This window comes from Adiantum capillus-veneris, chromosome 4 (assembly GCF_014529385.1).
Source record: "Adiantum capillus-veneris isolate H3 chromosome 4, ASM1452938v2, whole genome shotgun sequence".
NCBI classification, from domain to species: Eukaryota; Viridiplantae; Streptophyta; class Polypodiopsida; order Polypodiales; family Pteridaceae; genus Adiantum; species Adiantum capillus-veneris.
In genome coordinates, this window is record NC_140934.1 from 113,125,682 (window position 1) to 113,147,730 (window position 22,049).

At 44.4% G+C, this 22,049-nt stretch overlaps 1 protein-coding gene across 2 annotated transcripts in view; it reads right to left on the reverse strand.

The window, feature by feature from the left end:
• The window catches only part of LOC147459822 (tRNA (guanine(26)-N(2))-dimethyltransferase 1-like), a 108,880-nt gene continuing 86,831 nt past the window's right edge, over positions 1-22,049 (reverse strand). The window contains exons 7-13 of one of the 2 annotated variants that reach the window (XR_015187913.1): positions 5,824-5,912; positions 5,641-5,746; positions 5,285-5,497; positions 2,231-2,425; positions 2,055-2,132; positions 733-1,573; positions 1-605 (exon numbers count right to left, since the gene is read on the reverse strand). Coding sequence is in view for 1 of the 2 variants with exons in the window: in XM_086511027.1 (XP_086367153.1) it covers positions 1,400-1,573; positions 2,055-2,132; positions 2,231-2,425; positions 5,285-5,497; positions 5,641-5,746; positions 5,824-5,912 (855 nt within the window). In the remaining variant the exon portion in view is untranslated. Of the gene's footprint in view, positions 1,574-2,054; positions 2,133-2,230; positions 2,426-5,284; positions 5,498-5,640; positions 5,747-5,823; positions 5,913-22,049 lie in introns of both variants that reach the window. The other variant, XM_086511027.1, reaches the window with a different exon arrangement.

The following is a 22,049-nucleotide window of genomic DNA, read 5'->3' on the forward strand; positions in this document are numbered from 1 at the left end:
AAGATCAAAGAATTTCAATGTTGGAACACACAGAATCTACAAATAAAAAAGAGGGCCTTGGCAATACATGGGGTCACTCAAAATTATCTCCAATCCAAAACATAATGGTGGTGGCTATGATAGGCAATAAGAAGCCACCCTAGGATTGCACTGATTTATTGGTTGGTCTCATGATGGGTGAATTTACCTTGCACCTTTAGAGCAATGAAACAATAACAATATCATGTGGGTGGTGAGAACATTTAAGCACTACTAGTTATACACCCAAAGCTCCTTCACAAGTCACTTGGGCAACCTTTGAATCTTTGGTACAATATCCATTATTGTCGAAGAAACTGATGAAGACACAAGTATCGAACTTGGTGGAACCCTAAGAAGAACAAGTAACAGAAGAAGTCCTACCAACTTATGGGGACCCCGTCCGATGGGTCCCCAAGTGACATAAAGGATTAAAATAAAGCAGGACCCACACGCGCACAGAGAAAGAATTGCGTAGCAGCTGATGACGTGGTAGTTGTACGGAAAATTTGGAAATTGCGTTGACATGATGATGTGGCAGACAATGATGGTGCCCAATAGTGGGTGTAGAATCCATATTGTCATAGCTGCAAAATAAACCTCTAAATCAATACTCTTCTCCAAACCGTCCTCACAGAATTTCTTTTGTTGCCAGCAAGTTAGTATAAAAAAAGCATTTCGTGTCACATGTAGATGGAAAGGTAAAAAATGTACCAGCAATTGCTTGAGTAGTGGATGCATACAATTTTGGGCATCTCAAATAGATCCCCATACTCTCATGTTGCTTTGTCTAACACAGAACAAATGAAGACCAATGACATTAATGAGGATGCTGTAGCCTTCCGTAAATTCTGTGCATGATGATGCTGATGTTGCTTTGTTTCTAAAGTTAACAACTTGCACTGTCTCTCGCAAATAAATCGGGCTTTCAAAATCCTCAAGGTCTATATATAGTACATACTGAAGTGGATTGATTGTTTGCACAGATCGCAAGCGCGTGCACCCCAAATTTTTACTGCATTTATGCTTAATTATTTGTGAACTTGCTGGAGCGCATGATTAATTTGCCATGTATACAAAATTGGGGTATGCATTGAGTGATTAGTGCATGTGCGCTGAAATTACTCATTATACTCTCTAATTGCAGTAAATTTGGACATATTTGGGCCGATGTGGACATGAATTTTGCTAGTTTTGAGCTAACACCACGAATTTGTCCACGGCCCAAGCAATATAGAAAGCGTTTTTCTCAAGGGCTTGTCATTGAATGAAACCTAGGAAACCCTGAGGATAGAGACCCTAGATTATGCCTCAATGTGTAGTAAACACATCAATGACAAATTGTGACCAAGGATGCTAAATGGGGAAACTTTCTGTAAGACTAGCCTTCAGAAATCTCATCATCTGCATTGTGCGTCTCTCTTGCTGATGATGTTCTCGGCTTCCTGACTTTCCGACCTGCACGTGACTTTGGCCCCCAGTTTTCCTCTGGGTTTGGCATGAACCTCCTTTTTCGTGGTTCACCTCTAGCTTTTTTCACCCTGCTGAAATCTGCCTGCAAGTCCAGAACTTGGGTTAATTTCCAATCCTAGTCCTTCATAGCAACTCATGCATCCGTGCGTGTACACACACACACACCCCAATTTGTAACCTCCCTACTTATAATTGAAAACAGATGCTTAGTTTTCTTAGACCCATTTATTAAATCAATGCTGAATCATCGCTTACTGTTACTGAGAGGAAGCTATTGCATTACTATTTTGCAACACATCCTCAGTAATGACGTGTGTATTAAGGGGTTTATATCAATGGCAAAACAATTTCAATTATGTGCAAGAATTATACATTGTAATAATTACAATTATAACAAGAAAAAAATTATTCAATATTAACAAGAACATAACAATTAAAATTGTTATAGTTTCAATCGTTAATTTCAATTGTTAATTTTAATTATTATACATGATATGTACAAGACTTATATTCAATTATGTATGCCTCAATTATATCGATTTCAATTCTGTACAACAAGGCACCTGTAATGTAGGTTCTTTGCACAAGATGATACTTCCAGTGGTTGAGTCTGGCTGCTTTTTGATGGGGTGCAGTTTTACCTGTAATTTCTCAGCAGCACTCATCACAAATGATTATACACCCCAAGCTTTTTTAAACGAACATAGCTGAGCAGAGATAATGGGAAAAACAGCCTTACCCAACACCGCAGGATATCCCAGATAACATGCATTGGAGCATCGGTCTTCAAAGCCAAGGGAGTCACATGAGAACCTGATGATCGATAGCCAGCATTCCCAAGAGCAGAGAAAACCATAATGTTGGATGGAGCGATACACTTCAAAGTAGCACTTAATGCATGGAGATTGACAAAAAGAGGCACATCAGGTAGTTCCTGCATAGATACGTTAACAAAGCAAAGGTTCACGTTGGCATTCTAAAAGAGTAAAATGGAAGGAAAGTCAAGTCATCTAAGGCTGTGAAATGAAAAAACCCATCATCTGACACATTAAACAAAAGAAGCTTTCGACTATTCATCTTAAAAGGTAGGTTCAATCGGCAATCAAATTAATAAAATTTCAAATGTCCACCTACAGACACTTGTGCACTGAGGAGCCAGGGCGACCTTTGGAGGAGCTTACTACTATACTGACACAGACATTGCATGATGTAGCAGCAGAGGCATACCCACACACCCAGTCTCAGCAGAGACGACGTTCTGGGAGCATGCCCCAGAACAGCTGGTATGATGAGGAGTGCTGTGAGACAAGTCCAGACTTCAAAGGGAGGTGCTTTTGGGGGACATCACTCACAGACAGTCACAAATTGCCTTTCGATGCCTAATGCGGCGGAAGAAGAGGGCATTTTTGGCTCGACTAGAGCAGGATCTATACCAGCTATTCTTGAGTCAGGACTCAGGTGAGGCATGGCGACTCTTCCATGAGCCCCCCCCCCCCCCCCCCCCCCCCCCCCCCCTTGCCATTACCTCTACAGAGGCCTAGGGCCAGTATGCATCATCTTTGTACCCAGTTCCTGGACAGCCGCCTCTTCCCAACCCGCCCGAACCATGCCCATACACATGTGCTTTTTTCACGGCTGAGATGGTGAAGAAGGCCATTGATAGGATGAGGACTGGGAGAGCATATGATCATGATGGCTTAGTGGCTGAGCATTTTATACATGCCAGGGATCTGCTCGCAGAGCTCCTAGCAGTGATGTTCAATCCTGCCATGTGTGAGGGCCTGCCTGATACTTGGAACTTATCTACTATTGTACCTACCCACAAAGCTGATTTGGGGGATCATGGCATTATACACGTCAGTAGTAGGGCATGTACGCACTTTAGAGGGGCTATCTACAGTAGTTCACTCCACTATTGGGATGAAGTAGGGCTGCCCGCTCTCTCCTACTCTATTTGGTATGTATGTGGATGAGGTTTCTGACTATATTGAGAGATGGCCATAGAGGTGAACAGCTTGCAGGGACATGGATTCCACTATTGTTATATGCTGATGATATTGTGTTGATCTCCAACTCTCCGGAGGGGATGCAACGTCACTTGGATGCGCTGCATAGGTTTGCCCACGACAATGGTTTGTCTGTCAACCTTGGTAAAACCAAGGTTATGGTGTTTTAACACCACCCCACAGTGGATCACGAGATCAGCACCCGCATTCACATACGGCCATGAGACGGTGGAATATACAGATGCTTACACCTACCTTGGGCTGGTCTTTAGTTGGCCAACTTTTTCATTGAGGAGAGCAGTAGAGACTAGACTGACCCAAGCCTATGCAGCATTGGGTGGATTGGAGAGGATGTGCTCACAGATTTCGTTTTAGGAACCTCAGAGGAAGCTCTGGCTCTTTGACACTCTGGTGGCTTCTGCATTGCTCTATGGAGCTCAGATATGGGAGCCTTCCTTGGACCATCATGGGAGGTCGGGTCGCACTGATGGATGGGGGACATGGAGAAACCTATGGTATCTAAGATCTCGCGGCTTATTAGAGCCAAGGCTTCAATACCACATGACATTATTCGAGCAGAGCTAGCTGCCCCCCCACTAGTGGTTGAGGCGCTCACCAGATCAATCTCCTTCATACACCGATTATGGGACCTTCCCAGAGACAGATATACCCGCTAGCACTTGAGTCCTCTCGACAGTTAGCTATGCGGGGAGATACATCATGCTGGTATGGGGAGATGGCATCGCGGTTTCAGGTACATGGGTTCAGCATGGATAGATTGCCCACTTCCAATACTTATTGGATGCACCCTCTCTGACTCTTAACACAATCCGAGATCACCCGGCTTATCCGCCAGGACCTGACTCAGCTAGACACCAGGAGGACTTGGATACAGCCGGCGCAGGAGCTAGGCACGAAGATGGATTTCTATAGAGAGCATCTTCTCCAGCTTACGGAGGACGGCTTTGTGACGAGACCCAGATACATGGACACCCACTAACCTCATGGGATACGATGTGCTATTGGCCAGATACGCACATCTTCATACTAGCTTCAGATCAAGACTGGCAGATATAGCGGAGTACCAGCAAAGGCCAGGACATGTCCCCTATGTCACATGGAGCCTGAGATAGAGTTGCACTACACATGCCACTGCCCAATCTACTATGAGATACGAGGCCGCTTTCACTGCCTATTCAAAGAGGGCTTTGGACCACTCTCTAGAGTCATGGGGTATGAGGACCAGAGATGCCTGGGATTTTTTTTTGCTCGAGTTGCGTAGACACAGAGAAAGCCTGATGAGAGGAGGAGCTAGCCAGTCTCAAAGACTTCTTTAGAGCAGACACTAGACAGCCAAAGCAACTACTACCACAACAGAGCCCACACTCTCCTCACACGAGAGAGACATTGCACGACGCCCGGTCAGACTACTGACCATGGAGGAGATTGATAAGATCCGCCAGCGACCGATGATGGATCTGCTGTGATTTAGCTCTTTTTTGAGGATACACCCACATTGTGTTGTATTAGCCCCCATTCATTCACTACTTTGATACCCCTTTTATTCAACACCTTTTTATTTATTTTTGGTACTCAAGACTTCGTATTAGATCCACCACATTGTAACTTTTTGGTTTCATAGGTCATTTTGGCCTTTTAAAGATGTTAATATAACATTTCATTTCATTTTCTCCTCCTCTAAGGCTTCTTTTAGAAAGCCAAAAATGGCATAATTGTACAATGCATATAATATATGCATTTTACCCATTAAAAGGAAAACTAAATACCTCTGATACTGCTGTTAGAAGACAATGCATTTTGTCAAATGCTGGATAATGCCTTTTTGATTGTGTCAAATCCTGAAGAATTGAGGAGACCCACTCTGAATCATGCAATGGATTTGACCATAAAGGACCCCCCATTCTCCAGTGTTTTCTGCATTCCTTGCACTCCAGTGAAACCGTAGGACCCACTCCCGCATTGTAGGAAACACCATTGCCCTATATACACGCACACGTGCACGCACGCGCGCACACACACACACACACACACACGCACATTATATATATATATATACAAGTGATACAACAAAAGACAAGACAATGATGAAGACTTTGTGAAAGAACAAGATATGAAAAATTACCTTTCTGTAGGCTTGCCCGACAGGCTGTAAATAAAATGAACGACACCCAGCACATTGATAAATGTAGGATAATTTGCTCGGACTGTCCTTGACAGACTTGGGAGATCTAGAGTAAGACAAAGGACTCAATGAGGTCTAATAAGGAAAGAAAGCATCTTCACAGTATAATCTCAAAAGACTTACATGTAAATGCGTACGAAGACACGCACGTAGAAGTCAATCCAGACAGAGAGTACTGGAACGATAATTCGCTTATACCTATTTGCATGACTCTGCATCAGGTGGTAAAACACAGTTTTTAACGAATGGAAAGAACAGAACAAATACTGCTACATTTAACGCAGGTAGATCAGTATAAAAAGAAACCTTTGTTCAAAAAAAACTAGAATTGTCTATTCATGAGTCAGCAATGGTAATTTCAGCACTTAGACAATATAAGTGGGTTCTTTCATGATCAAACACACCAAAGAATGGCTTTGAGCGTATCTTACTTACTGCCCACACTACATAGGCTTCTTTTCTCTCACAAAAGGACAACTTTGATAGGATTCGCATGAAGGCTGCGGCAGAGTTGAGCTGTCGTCACGCAGCTTTGTTCTGTAACAAAAACGAGGCTCAAGTAGTCCCAATTCTGCCAATTTTGGTGAAGTTGCGCTAGCTCTGCCACTCTCTCCTCCATTTTGCCTTCTCTCTCTTGCTTCGCTCGCAGCTTTCACAGCATTCATCATCAGCAGCCAAAATGGCTTTCGTACTCACAATGCTGCTACATTAGCGTGCAAAAGCTCTTCTAACACCTGGCTTCCAAACTCAAGCTGTAATCACCACTTTGAATACCCACAATTGCCTCAGCTTCCAGCCACCTTAACACCTGGCTTCCACAGTCAAGCTGTAATGACCACAAATTTCCTCATCTCTACGCCCCTTATTACAAGTCTTGAAGAATGCACATTCAGAGCAAAAACAGAAGCTCATTTACATATTTTTCTTTGCCCCTGATCTTTCCTACACTCGCTACTTTTCTTTTTTTCTTTGTAGAAACCATTATTAGAGGATGTGCAGAAGGGGAGCTAGATGTCCCGTGCGTATGGGAATATTAAATAGGAGCAATAGGTGGGGAGCACTTACTCCCATCTCAGCTAAACATTTACTCATGTCAACGTGACACGCTCTGTCTCAGCTCTCACACAATATTACAAGATTGCCCCGCTGTCACACAGTATCAGTAATCTCAATTTTTGCAACAAGTGCTAATAACTGCGAGGCTCCTGTCTAAAAACTGGGGCTGCAGTCCCTAGAGACTAAGCCCCAAGAGTGCAGAGGCATATTGATTGTAACATCATGAGGCACTAAATCTGTCTGCACCCTCTAAGATAGCTGCTCCAACCAACTGCTCTACTATTAGACTTCGGATACATCAGGAACCTCATCTAAAGGTTGATCAGGTGGCTGAGTACACTATGCAGGTCTCTTTTCTACCATGAGCCTCTGTGGAACTTGATGTCTCTGTCTTCTGAGTCTATCTTTGCATCTCCCAAGACACTGCTAAACTGTTGATCCTCACTACCCCTTTGCTGCCGTCATCTTTGCTGCTACAAACTCTGACCACTCTGACCCTGACCCTGCTGCCTCTGGTTTGCTGACTGTCAGGCAGCCGTGGAGCGGGCCATTGAGCACCACAATGTGTCACCAATATTGATGGGGCTGTGCAGTGATGACATTGCGACCTTCTGATGCTTGGCTGCTTTGGTTTGTCCATCAGTTTCAAAGATGATATGCTGAAGAGAAATCCAATCTCGTACCGTTATTTTTTAAGAGTGCGCGAAAAACTCATGCCATTCAGCTTTAATTGTCTTGCGTACTGGAATGAAATGTTCTTATTTGCTGAATCTATCTATGATAGTCCAAATAGCATCATTTCCATTCAGAGTCTGAGGGAGATCCATTATAAAATCCCTGGCTATGCTTTTCCAAGGTTCTCTCGGCACGGGTAGTGGCTGAAGTAGGCTTGAGCCTTGGGTTATTATGACAATCATATTTAACTTTTGGCCAGTCATACACACTCTTTGTGAACATTGCGAGGTAGGGATGAGAGGAGGTGGTAAGGGCGAGGGGTTGATTAGAGGGTGGTTAGGGGTGAGAGGGGGAGGGAGGTGTAGAGAGGGGCGAGGGGGTGGGTAGGGACTAGGGGGTAGAGAGGGTCTAGGGGGCGGGTAGGGACGAGGGGTGGGTAGGGGCGAGGGAGGGTAGGTAGGGGCGAGGGGCTAGAGAGGGAGAGGAGGTGGGTAGAGTGTAGAGAGGGTAGGTAGGGACGAGGGGTAGAGAGGGTAGGGGCGAGGGAGGGTAGGTAGGGGCGAGGGGCTAGAGAGGGAGAGGAGGTGGGTAGAGTGTAGAGAGGGTAGGTAGGGACGAGGGGTAGAGAGGGTCGAGGGGGTGGGCAGGGTCTAGGGGGTGGGTAGGGTAGGTAGGGACGAGGGGTAGAGAGGGGCAAGGGGCTAGACAGGGACGACGGTTATAGGTGAGGGGTGGAGAGGGGGGTAGGTAGAGGTGAGAGCATGCCCTGATGACCACCAAGAAAGAAGAAAAAGCCACAGTTAGCCAGCCTCTTCGCTAAACTTGTATAGATTTGTTGTGAAGCACATCATTTCCATAGTGTCAAAGACAACAAAGAAAGTCTGGCTAACATCCTTTGGATATTTTAGAAGATGAGCCCCTTGGCCAATAAATGTTGCTAACAAAGAGGGATAAACAAGGGTGTTGAAAGCTATCTGAACAAAGGAAACCGTGAAGTGTCCCAAATCAACAAACATTGCTTCGGTGCCTGTGATAGCAAGAACAATGCCACCTAATGAGATCCATCTGTGCTTCCCATTTCTTTGACTACCGTGAATGCTCGAAAGATGCCCACATCATGCTTGAAGATGGTGAAGATGCCAATGCCGCCAATAAAGAAAAACCAAACAAGGACACAAGGGAAAAAGAAGAACGCCACCTTCTCAGTTCCAAAGCACTGTAGGCTGAAGAGGATTACTAGAATAGAGATAAGGACAATATATTCTTTTTGTAACCATCCTTTTGGAAGCTCGATGGAGGGAAGTTCATTATATACAGAGGAGAGCTTTGGCTTGGTGGGAGAGTCAAACTCAGAGGAGGCTGAGGTGAAGTTTGCAGTGTTGGTGAACTCTTGTAAAAGAGATTTCTTTCCTCTCCAACGATCCTTGATAGGCTCGCCAAGTCCAAAGGTTTCCACAGCCTCTATGACCTCCACATTGGCTGTGGATCAGGTGGCACATTTGCTGCTGGCTCAGGTGGCTTACTGGGTTCAATTACAGTAGAAACGATGGAGGAGAATACATCCTCAAGCAGAGATTGAATAGAGACCCCATAATAAGGCATAGAACTTGGTAGCTTCCAACCACTCCAACAGATCTTCGTCCGACCCGTCAGGTGGAGTGGGCTGCTTCAATTCAAGGTTGGACTCCATTGACAAGGAGCTATGTTGCACCACTGGATCTATGCCTCCGTCAAGTCGAATGGGTTTCATTGGGGAGCCAAGAGTGTGTATCCACATTGCGTCATTTTCCCAATCATGCAATGCTTTAGTGTGCCGTAGCCATGGTCTACCGATGAGCAAGGGAAATCCTCCCTCAACCTGCGAAAGACGAACAACAACAAGGTGGAGTCTTGTACCTGCAGAGGCACCTTGTCCACTATGCCCAATGGGTAGATTGTCCTCTGGTCAGCTAATGTAACACTGTGAAGGGAGCAGGTCGAGTAGGCTGTAGACCTAAAGCCAACATAGTCAGCGTAACCGCGAAACGTTTCACCCCGAAACGTTTCACCTTAGGCTAAGGCTTCAGTGAAACGTTTGACCGAAACGCCAATTTTGTGTATATATAGAGTTATGTATCGGCAAAATAGGTGGTCACAGTGCAGTGAGTAGAGACACATGCTATGTTAACCTTAAAATAGCATTCATAATAAACAAATAACTATTTAATGGCTAAATTCTCTAAAAAGGCAATTTTTCATTTCAGGCGTTTCACCTTGCAGGTGAAACATTTCGGCCGTTTCACCCGTTTCGCGTTTCAGGCCTGCTGAAACGCGTTTCGCGGTTACGGTGAACATAGTGAACTCGGGCATCAGGTTGATACTAGGTCCACCATCCACTATCACTCTTGAGAATTGCCGCCCCAAGACGGACACGGTGAGACGAGGGCTTCTATAATCAATGAGGGGAGCAGTGGGATGGGATATCATATAGGACTCTAATGGTTGCACTGAGAGGTGCCCGCCAATAGGACTTGCTCCAGGGTAAAGCGACTGAATAATTGCAAGGGTGTCACTTCGAAAAGTTGCAACCGCAACATGTCATAGAGCAACACTTGTTGGAAGGTGTTCTTCAAGATTGACTCTGCTGTAAGCTTTTCTTTTTCTACCAGTGGCTTCTCTGGAACCTTGATCTGCTATAAGTCGGCTACTGCCTCCAAGAAAGCTTCATCAATATCAGAGAGCATAGATGAGGATCCTTGATCAGCACTAGGGTATGTCTTATCGACAATTGGAAGTGGGGTATCCATTGGCGGGATAGTGAGGGGAAGAGTGGAACTTGTTGGAAGACTAAGACCCAAGGAAGCTCTCTGGGCCCAAGTGAGGACACCAGTGGGCTCCTAGACCTGCTTGAACTTGTCCTAAGGGGCCACCACATGTAAGGTGTAGCGGAAGTGAATGTTGATATTGCTCAAGATGAGTGCTCCGAATTGTGCTCAAGGGTTCCTTCTAGTTACAGCAGGGAGAGCCTTCCGTTCCTTTAAAGAGAGAGTGCAGTGATCACAAACAAAGTGAATGCTTTTGTGAGTGAAAGTGCTAAGACTGAGAGAAGGAGAGAAAAGAAGAATATGACACCAGACAATTCTCAAACCCTCCTCCAAGGGCCCCCCTCTCTATGGCGAGAGGTCTAGGCTATAGATTGCACAAATCTGGTACAATGGTCTAGATGCAATGGACTTGCCGACAATGTTGACGAGAATGATGACGACAACGAGGACGGTTGAAAACTGAAAACGCTAGAACTGAAATGCTGAAATCTGGAAAACCCTGACTTTTTGCTGAATACTGGCACTATGTCGGCGAGGATGGCGATGACGACGATGCGCTAAGAACGCAGATGCTGAAATCTGAAAACAGCGGGCTGAAACTGTAAACACTGGATGACTCGACGGTAGGGCGAGGATCTGCTGCGGGTAGGTGATATCTGCGAAGCTAGGGGATGAATCTGCAATGGCTAAGGGCTGAAAACTGAAAACGCTAACTGACTTGGCTGATCTGGCGCCGGGAAACTGCAAAACACTAGGCCTGATCTGCAACTGAAAACGCCATGAAACGTTGGGGCTGATCTGCTACTGAAAACGCCAGGCTGATCTTGTTGGCTGAAAACGCTATGGTTCTCTGCCGGTCTTGCTGAGAAGGTGCACTGCAAGTTGCTGGAACTTCTTCTGCTGCCTCTTCTGTTGGAAGTGGGCCTCCCCTCTCTGCTTATATACCTGCTACAAGCTGGGTCAAGTAGTCACTCCTACAATCCACGACCCTGGAAATTGGTGCAATTAAATAATAAAATGCCAAACTTCCTGTAAAATGTTATGTCCCAAAACTGGCCGGAATCTGGACTTTCTGCTTGGACAATGCATATGCTGGTGGTACTAGGTGTGCAATCAGAGGATATGCAACTACTCTAAGTACATGGACATGCACGGCCTGCGCACAGGCTCACAAAGGTGCCAGCACACTTCCTAGGCTAACCTGAACCCTAGATCTGAGATAGCTTGTCCACATGCACATAGGGTTAGATGTGCACGTGACATCCCTTCCTTTTTAAAGTGAGGTACTGATACCGAGCTGCATGGCTTCCTTGTAGTCTCCCAACAACTGTGGATAATCTCTAAAAAATTCTTTATCGATCCACACTGCCTCGTGGGTTCCTCGATCCTTGAACTTCAAAAAGTATTGTCGCACTTGCTTCTTTGAGCCATGGCAAAACCGATGCAACAACATTTGCTCCCGCTCCATGACTTCAGCTTCATCGATAATCTCTTGTTCTTTGTTTCGGAAATGTCCTGTGGACGTGTACCTTGAAACAATTTCAACCAAGAAACATGGAAAACGTTGTGCATTGACCATTAGTTAGGCAATTGTAATTTCATAGAAACCTCATTGATCTTTTTAATGACAGAAAATGGACCATACATTCCGAAAGACAACTTAGAACACTTCTTTCCGACTTGCTTAAGACGTTGCTTCATGATTCTCAAATAGACCCAATCCCCTTCCTTGATAGTAACATCCTGACGATGATGCGCATGTAGCGAGTAAGATTCCTGAGCCTTGCTTAGCCGAAGCTTAACACTCTCAAAAATCTCATCCGACATTTGACTAACCGAGCGAGTCAAAAGTGACTGGAACGGACGGCCAAAAGCTGCCTCATACGGAGTTCTACCAATGGCAGAGGAATAGAAGTCATTCAAAATTGCTTGTACCAATGCTTAATGAACAACCGTGCTACATCTTGTGCAGTGACTGTGGCCTTACAAGGCCTCAACATGCAAAATTTGTTAAAAAGGTCAACAATTGTCAAACATTGAGTGTTCCTTGAATGCAAACTAGGTGGAAGATTAGTCACAAAATATATAGAAATGCAACGTAGCAAGAGGCCTCGCTGCTTACCCGGAGGAGCTTTTACCTTTTGACAAATGGTGCACTGTGTGACATAACGAAACACATCTTTTTGTATTTTAGGCCAATAAAAGAATCTTTCTATTTTTTCCAAAGTGGTGTTCATTTCCCTGTGCCCACCTGTGAGAGAGTCATGTGCATCATGCAATATGGATGTCCTGAGAGAGGGCAACATACATAGACTGTGACGAAAATACAACAAACCTTCACGAATGAGATAGTTGTTGGGCCCTTGGGAAGCAAGAGCCTGCAACCATTGCTTATCAAACTCGGAATCTGCATACTAGTTCTTCATGCTGTCGAAAGAAACACCCTGAATAGAAACCGTGGATCTTGACTCAAGAGCCAGGATCTGTCCTTTGCGACTTAACGCATCTGCAACATGGTTAGCTTTAGCAAGCACATATTTAATCAAACCATCAAATTGCTCAAAAAATTGTGACCACCGTGCTTGGCGATCACTCCAATGTGCACTAAGCATAGACTGGAGCCACTTGAGGACCTGATGATCTGTGCGAACTGTGAACTCCCTACCATACAAAAAGTGTTTCCAATGCTTGAGAGAGTGAATGACAGACATAAGTTCTTTGTCACAAACTAGATAATTCTTTTCGGCAGTATTTAACTTCTGACTGAGAAAAGCAATGGGATGGCCATGCTGCTGAAGCACAAGACCTATCGCAACATTGCTTGCATCCGTCCATACCTCAAAGGGGTCATCCCAAGAGGCAAGGATGAGACACGGCTCTTCTGTCACTGCAACCTCGAGAGCTGCGAAAGCCTCAACGTCTACCTTGAGACAAACCACGCACTATCGTCAAGTTTTCACCCTTTCAAAACATCTATCATAGGTGCGACTGTCACAAAACGGGCACCACGTGCCAATAGAAAAGAACAGACTAAACAGACTTTTAGCACTTCAATAACAACTGAACTGAGAGAGAGAGAGACGACACGGGACACGGAGTGGCGAAATTCCACCCCAAAGAGTATTGGCCACAAACCTTGGCGTCCCAGAGAATGAGCCCTTAGCACATATTGAAAGGCAATTACGAACCTGTTCTACCTTCGTGGGATCGAGCTTGACACCTTCTGCAGAAATGATATAATCCAGAAAAGTAACTTCAGAGAGAAAAAACTCAGATCTCTTAGCTGCAATGTACAGTTGACACTCATCCAAACGGGATAAAACCCTTTCTACATCCTTTTCATGTTGTCCACGATGCCGAGAAAATGAGAATATCATCAAGAAAGATAAACACACACACGCCAATCATATCGCCAAAATGGCCTACCATGAGACGGTTGAATGTACCTACGGCATAACCATATACTCCCATTGCCCTTGCTCTGTGCGAAATACGGTCTTGTAGATATCGCCTTTGAATACCCTTACCTGATGGTATCCACTTTTGAAATCGACCTTACTGAAAACCTTCGCCCCATTGAGCCTTCGAGGATATACTCAATGAGAGGCTTCGGAAACTTGTTCTTGACGGTCATCTTGTTCGAAGCCCTGTAATCAACACACAAACGAGACGAACCATCCTTCTTGCGGACAAATAAGATAGGAGCAACAAAAGAACTTACACTAGGGCGTATCAATCCTCTAGTCACCAACTCCGTGAGTTGCCGCTCTAATTCTTCTTCTTGAGTCTTGTTCAAATGGTAAGAAGCCTTACTCACTGGTTGTGCCCCCTCCGTGAGTTCGATGCGATTGTCCTCCGGCCGCTCGGGAGGGAGACACGGTGGAAGATCATCCTCCAAGAAGAGGTGCTCATACTTGGTAAACAAAGTTGAATACCTGTCTGGAGCCTCAATGCTCTGAGTAACTGGAGAGGCATAGATGAATGCCGCTTGTGCTCCTCATCGTAATTCACGCGTCGCCTGCACATGAGAAATGAGAGGTAAAGAATGAAGACCCTCCTCACCACGAATGATCATGAGAGAGTCACTTTTGGCATTTAGAGTGAGCGTATTGTCTGCCCAATCAATGAGATGGTTATGCTCATGAAACCATCTAATGCCCAAAATCATATCACATCCTGAGAGAGGAGACACGACAAATTTTCTACGGAAGGAAGCTTGCTGAACAGTGAAGAACACATCAAGGCACTCTTGCCTAATGAGAGAGTCCATACCGGGAGCGAAGCCCGACACCTTGAGAGTTGTCTGGCTAACCTCCAAGCGGGCTCTCTCTATAAGAGAGTCACCAATCACATCATGCATACTGCCTGAATCAAACGATATGACAAAACGCTGACCCTTCACATGACCATAACATTTAAAGAGAGGCTCATCGATGTGTGTCAGAAACATGTGGAGAATCAGATTGGTTCACTAAAGTGCTTGTGGTAGTTGTTGGTGCTTTGGGTTCTTTAGGTGGTGATGTCTTAGGACATGCCTTCTTTATACGACCCTTGACGTGACATTGATAACATCGACCTTCCTTAGCATAAATGATTTGTTCCTCTCGCGTTACGTATCCTCCTATAATTCCTTGTGTAGCTTTTTCATCTGGGGTGAGCTTAGGTTTAGCAGCTATTCTTAGAATCATTTTCAGAGTTCTTTTCCGAAGGATTAGAGGAAGATGGGTTAGAAGATTTACCATTCTTACCGTTCTTACCGTTATGTGGGTTCTGAGGAGTTCGAGAGGTACTGTGAGAAGACTTGTTCTCCTTAGGCTTTCCTTTGTTGTGCTTCATCTCCTGTGTGAGAGCAATCGCTACCGCCTTGTTGAGATCCACGGGGTCGAGTTCTTCGACATCAAACTTGATATACTCGTCCAATCCGAAAAGAAATGCCTCTTTGCGCTCATCATCCGATTTGCGTAATTGGGTGCCGAGCTGCAAAACACCGTTAGAGAAAGACATAACTGGCATACCATTTTGCTTGAGACTGCGTCAATCTTCCTTCAATCGCGCTAGGTATTGAGGTGGCATAAACCGCGCCTTAAGCTTGTCTTGGAAGTCGGCCCAATTGAAAGAAAGGGGCACGCCTTCTTCAGCTTCCTCTAGGTGCACGGCCAACTGTGCCTCTTACCACGCTTGATACCAATTAATGGCATCACCAGCAAGATACGTGGCTGCCGTCAAAACCTTGCTATTCCCTGTTTTCTTAGTTGTTGCAAGGTAAGCATTGAATTGATGCAACCAAGAATGAATAACATTAGCATCCATCTTATCGTCATACTTACTAAACGTGAACTTCTCAGTGACTCGATTGTTGGAGTCCGCATCTCTACTTGTGCTACCTGATGAACTGTCCACATCCTTGACTGGCTCGGATTTCGAGGTGAGTACTTGTAGGACCAACTCTTGCATGCATTGATCTCTTTGCGCCTCACGCTCTAACTCCATAGCCACTCGCCTTTCTTCGGCCGCTATGCATTGAGCTTCGCGGGCTTGCTCCATGGTGGAGCGTTGCACTACTTGTTGTAGCATCATGTCCATCATCGACTTGACCAAAGCCTCCATAGGATTTGGTGCAATCCGTGGCGTAGATGGGGGTGGGGGAAGATCGGGAAACAATCCTCTTGGTGTAGAAACTTCTTCTTCACCAACTCCACTCTCATCACCTTCACGCAAAGTATCCATTCCGCTTCGGGTGATGACCATACACTGAGATTTTGGGTACTTAAGTTCTTGAGGAACTTGGGTTCTTGAGGTTCTTGGGTTCTTGAGGTTCTTGAGTTCTTCAGCTTGCAATCGGTGTTTGAGAAGGCTTTTCTCTTACCCGTGCTCGACTCTTCTCTATGAGCGCACCCCTTGGCCGACGCACCCCAAAGTTGCTTTTTTCCACCTCACGTTGATTGGCCGGCTGCTAAGTGCACAATCCGCTCTCAATGAGTGAAAAGAGGAACAAGGGGAGACTGGACAAGCCCTTCTTTCTTGGGTTACCTGTCACTCTTCAAAAACACGATTAGGAATCGACATACCCAAGTGGACTTGGGTTACGTAAAACCGCAACAAGCAAAAAATTTCTTATGGTACTTTCCTTGAGTGATATAGAACACTTCCAAAAAGCTCTAATACCAATAAAGGGTGCAACAGAAGTGAATGTTGATGTTGATATTGCTCAGGATGAGTGATCCGAACTGTGCTCAAGGGTTCTTTTTACTTACAGAAGGGAGAGCCTTACGTTCCTTTAGAGAGAGAGTGCAATGATCACAAACAAAGTGAATGCTACTGTAAGTGAAAGTGCTGAGCCAGAGAAAGAGAGAAAAGAAGAATATGACACCAGACGGTTCTCAAACCCTCCTCCAATGGCCCCCCTCTCTATGGCGAGAGGTCTAGGCTATAGATTGCACAAATCTGGTACAATGGTCTAGATGCAATGGACTTGCCGACGATGTTGACGACAATGATGACGACGACGAGGATGGCTGACACTGTGTCGGCGAGGATGGCGATGACGACGATGCGCTAAGAACGCAGATGCTGAAATCTGAAAACAACGGGCTGAAACTGTAAACATTGGTTGACTCGATGGTAGGGCGAGGATCTGCTGCGGGTAGGTGATATCTGCCAAGCTAGGGGATGAATTTACAATGGCTAAGGGCTGAAAACTGAAAACGCTAACCGACTTGGCTGATATGGCGCCGGGAAACTGCAAAACGCTAGGCCTGATCTGCATCTGAAAACGCCATGAAACGCTCGGGCTGATCTGCTACTGAAACGCTAGGCTGATCTTGTTGGCTGAAAACGCTAGGGTTCTCTGCCGGTCTTGCTGAGAAGGTGCACTGCAAGTTGCTGGAACTTCTACTGCCTCTTCTGCTGGAAATGGGCGCCCCCCTCTCTGCTTATATACCTGCTACAAGCTGGGGTCGAGCAATCACTCCTACAGCCCACGACCCTCGAAATTGGTGCAATTAAACAATAAAATGCCAAATTTCGTGTAAAATGTTCTGTCCCAAAACTGGCCGGAATTTGGACCTTTGCCTTGGACAATGCATATCTGGGTGGTACTGGATGTGCAATCAGAGGATATGCAACTACTCTGCTTATATACCTGCTACAAGCTGGGTCGAGCAATCACTCCTACAGCCTACGACCCTCGAAATTGGTGCAATTAAATAATAAAATGCCAAATTTCTTGTAAAATGTTATGTCCCAAAACTGGCTGAAATTTGGAGAACATAAGGGCTTTTAGGGCTCAAGGAGGAGGAAGATCGGAGAGCTCGGAGAGAGAAGGTTGAAGAGAAGCTCTCTCCGGCTCTCGCGTTGAAGGGAAAAAAGGAACTCTCTCTCTCTCTCTCTCTCTCTCTCCCCCCCTAGGAGATAAAACAGGAAAACCCTCTTTCTCTCTCTTGAACTGGGAAAGAGGAAGCACCAAGGACATATAAAGCACGATTGCAACTAAAGCAAAACAATCAAATAAGAGGGTTGAAGATTATTTTGGTAATTAAGGCAGTGCAAAGCGCACAACGCAGGCAAAGTGAGTCAAAAGTTTCCATCACCGTCATCAGTCTGAAAATTAATTAATCATTTAATTAAGCCCGGTGTCGTTAATGGCCCGGTTAATCTGTAAAGGGAGCTTAAACTCCTATTTACCAATTAATCCAAGTGTTGGTGTTGCTAACAGCCCGCCTTGGCTACCGATTATATTGTACTCTGAGCTTGAATTGATTAATTGAAGACTACGGTGATTGCCAAAGCCACACGCATCTGTTTTTCTTGTTCTCTCTCAAACCTCGCACAGCCAGAGGCCCGACGCCTGCCCAGCTCATGTTTCGAACACATATACCCCGACATCTTTGGTGAACCCGACGTGAAACGAGCCGGGGTGGGAGGTAAAGATGGAGAATTTAGAGCACATGATGAAGATGATTGCAGAGTTAACTGCAAACAGTTTTGATGATAAGTCAACAATTCCAGATTTCTCGAAGATGCTTCAATTGGTTCAAGGATCTCTGCTTGAAATAGAGACCGTAAAGAAGAAAAATCAAATGGATGAAGCTTTAGATGCGGTATACGACGAGAGGCGAGTCTTCGATGGATATGATCCAGAAGGCTATCTAGAGTGTTATGAGTCGAAAACCAAGTTAAGAGGGATACCAAAAGAGTTGATTATCTGATCCTTTGAGCAGATAGTGAGTTCAGATTTGAAGGAGCAGATTCAAGAGGTTACAAAAACCTGCAACGATGACTAGTAATACTTCAAAAAAGCTATTTTACAAGTAAGTTATGAGCATTATGCAAGCTATCAAGAACAGAGTCCAAGTCTACCAAACTACGCAGATATTCAAGGACAAGTATGATCAAAATTAGAAGCTGTGATTGATGAGCGCTTAGTGTATTGTACAAGATGCTACGTTCTTACAGGCTAATGATGAAGATATAGTTGAATTTGTGTATGCAAAGTTGGGTTTTGCAGATGGTGTGCATGAATTAGAAGTCTTTGAGGGTGAGGCTCTACAGCCTCAAGACACACAGGATGAATTTTGTAAAGAACTTATATGCAGTACAGGAGGAAAAGAAATCAGGGGATCAAAACAACGAATTGTCAAAGCTGAAGAAGAAATTGTGAAGGTGAATGAGTGCAACCATATTCAAGTAGACATGCAGGAAGATTCGGTGTCAACTAATACTTTCGCTACTAACTCAGAATTAGAGCAAAAAATTTTGGGTACAGATTCTACCATAGAGTTGATTGAAGATACTGGTACAAATTTTGCCATAGAGTTGATTAATGATACAGATGTTATAGGTCAAAGCAAGGCTGCTGTTGAGAGCAACATGGCCATGGATTTGGGTATACCAGATTTACCGAATTTGGATGTACCAGATTTTGAGGACTTGGTTAAGAAAGAGTATGTGCTTGAAGATCCGCAAAATGTTGATTCAGAGGGGGTATAGACTTCTTCATTGAAAAGTTGTTGTGACGCACAGCTACCAAAGTGGAAAACTGATCTTGAATGTGATGATGATGATTCAGAGGGGGTGCAAACTTCTTCTTTGACAAAGTGCTCCTGAATTTGCTGATGATTTAGAGGGGGAACAAACTTCTTCTTTATATAGATTTTGTGACATAGGGCTCACACTATGGCAGAATGATCATGATCTTGATGATGCTCGTTCAGAGGGGGTGCATAGTGAACTACAATTTCTTGATGTTGAATATGATTGGTTTCATTGTGCAGATGATACAGACAGGGCAGTAGACAAAATTTTCAATGTGCATGCTGAACTTTGTGCTACAGAAGTGCAAAGATATCTGGATGAGGGTGAAAGACTTGAAGAGCAGTTTACAGCAGATGTGTTTAGTATGCATGTCATATGTGGAAATCATAGTTTACAGCAGCCTGAGAAGTGCTAGATGGAGGAACCTACTGAAGCGGTGGACCTAGACCTTATGTGCTTATTGGACAAAGCTTTGGAAGGATTCTCAAATACAGATGCTAAGGATACCAATCAATCTAGATTCATGCATGAGCAGGTTTGTTCAGATGCAGTTGATGATGACCTTATGCAGTTGTTGGATGATACTCTACACGATTTTGAGCCTCTACAGGATAGAGAATGTTTTTCAGATGCATCTTGCGAGCCTAATGAAGAGAGTTTTGCCAGAGACTTGATGTATTCAGATATGCATGATTGGGATTCCAATACTAGAGAGAGTGAAGGTGCACTGCCAATGCTTTTACCTATGATTTATGATCGACAATTGGATGAGCTAGTTGCACAGGGGATATGGCAGTATCTAGTGCTACCTGATGCTATATGGGATCTGATGTTACCCTATGATGTAGGGGATTTTGAGCTAGCTTTTGACCCAGGAGGTGACAGATATATGCATGGTCCTAGGCAATTGACTTATATGTCATATGATCTAGGCGATTTTCATGAAGAATTGTGGGTTAATTTATGTTTATGCTCTACTGATTGAAAATTCTTGTATTTTCCCTAAGATCCTGGAGGATGGTGCAATTTTTTTAAAGGAATGCTCACAGTCGGGCAAATGATCGGTTTCCCGTTTGATCCTGGGGGGCTATTGAAGTGCAAGTTGCAAATTGAAGAGTACCAGTTATCTGTGGTAGCAAGTTTCATGGTACAAGGTTTTGTTTCCTAGATCTATGCTAAGTCAGAAGAGTTTTGGTTATGCGTTCAATAAGATTACATGGCTGGTTTCCAGTTGACTTCTTTGGACAATTGATGAAGTAACTTCACATCTTTTGAGTTGGTTTTGATACCAGAACTTGAAGTAAAGGACTTGACGGCCATTCCGTGTGCAGAAAGAGTAAGGCATACTTGAGCTTGACAGGGTTCCTAAAGCGAGCTTAATGGTCAAGCCGTGTGCATCATTAACTAGGGCACTTGAGACTCGCGAGGTTCACTAAAAAGGTTTTCCATAATTGAATGCTTTGGAGATACGGCAGATACGGTTCAAAGATTTTTTGATGGGGAGCTACCTAATGATTAAGCTAGAACATTGACGATAGGGTGTAAGCCTTACTTTATTTTTCATATCTTTACTAGTTACGTGAGCCTGATGATGGCAAAGAGCTTAAGGTACCTATAGCAGATGCAGATTGAAGTGCAGTTGGCAAAGACCGAAGGCTGTGCAGGTTCAGAGGGGGTGGATGTCGTGCAGCTCCGCTTCCATGATGGGAAAAAGAGCAGAGAAATGCAAGTTAAGCTTCTTTTGGAGCCTACACATTTATTGAGCACTGATCAGAGCTTGTTAACAAGCCAAGTTTAATGGTTAATGTATACTAGATGCAGCTTTAGAGGGCCAACAGATGCCTTAATGATGTTAAAAATGAGCAAGGTGGTACCAAACGTACTGTACGTGGCGTATATGTATGTACTGTACGTTGTTCCATACAAGAAAATTTTTTACGTACGTAAAAATACGTACTCTTGTAAAAAAACCGCAAAGTACTAAATTTTCTAGGACATTTCCAATAAAAAACAAGAGAGAAGCCAACAACTTATAGAGACATTCAAAGACACGTTTTACAAGACAACCATATACTGTGTAACTATTGCAAGAGATTTGGATTTTTATTTAAAATCAGCATTGTACAGGCTTCCCACACCCAAAAAAAAAAAAAAAAAGGCGTACGGATCGTTCCGTACGGTACTGATCCGTACATAACGTCTGTACGGTACGGAACGGATCAATACGTACGTTTTGATCCAACCTTGAAAATGAGTATGCTTGAAGTGAGCATAGATGGGAGATTATGATCTAGAACTGTAGTGCTTGAAGTGCTCTACCGGCCTCTCTTTACGGCTCGTCGATTGGAGCTACGATGCAAAAGTTATGGCAGTTTTAAGTTTTGAGTCAATTGCCGATCCGTACCGGATTGGGCAACTGCACAGCTGAAGGATCAGAGATGAAGTGGAATCATGGGCCTGAAGTGCTCACTTTGTGGAGGCGTCGGTCTTTTCAAATCGTCAATTGGAGCTCTGGTTGTCGAGATATTAGCAGATTAGGTTTCACCGGGGGCCAATTCCGTATCGGTTTGGTTGCCTCAGTCAATGTGTCATTTGAGAATTTCTAGGCTTCAACCACGTTCTGGGATATCGTGCAGTTAGTAGAGCAGTAAGTACTTGATGAGATGTCAGCTAAAAGGGTTCCTGTCGTGCTTGGTAGTATCTTAGCCGATATGAATGCCAAACGTGTTGTGACATGCAATGCTTTGGTTGATATGTTGTGCTTGACAAAAATCTCATTTA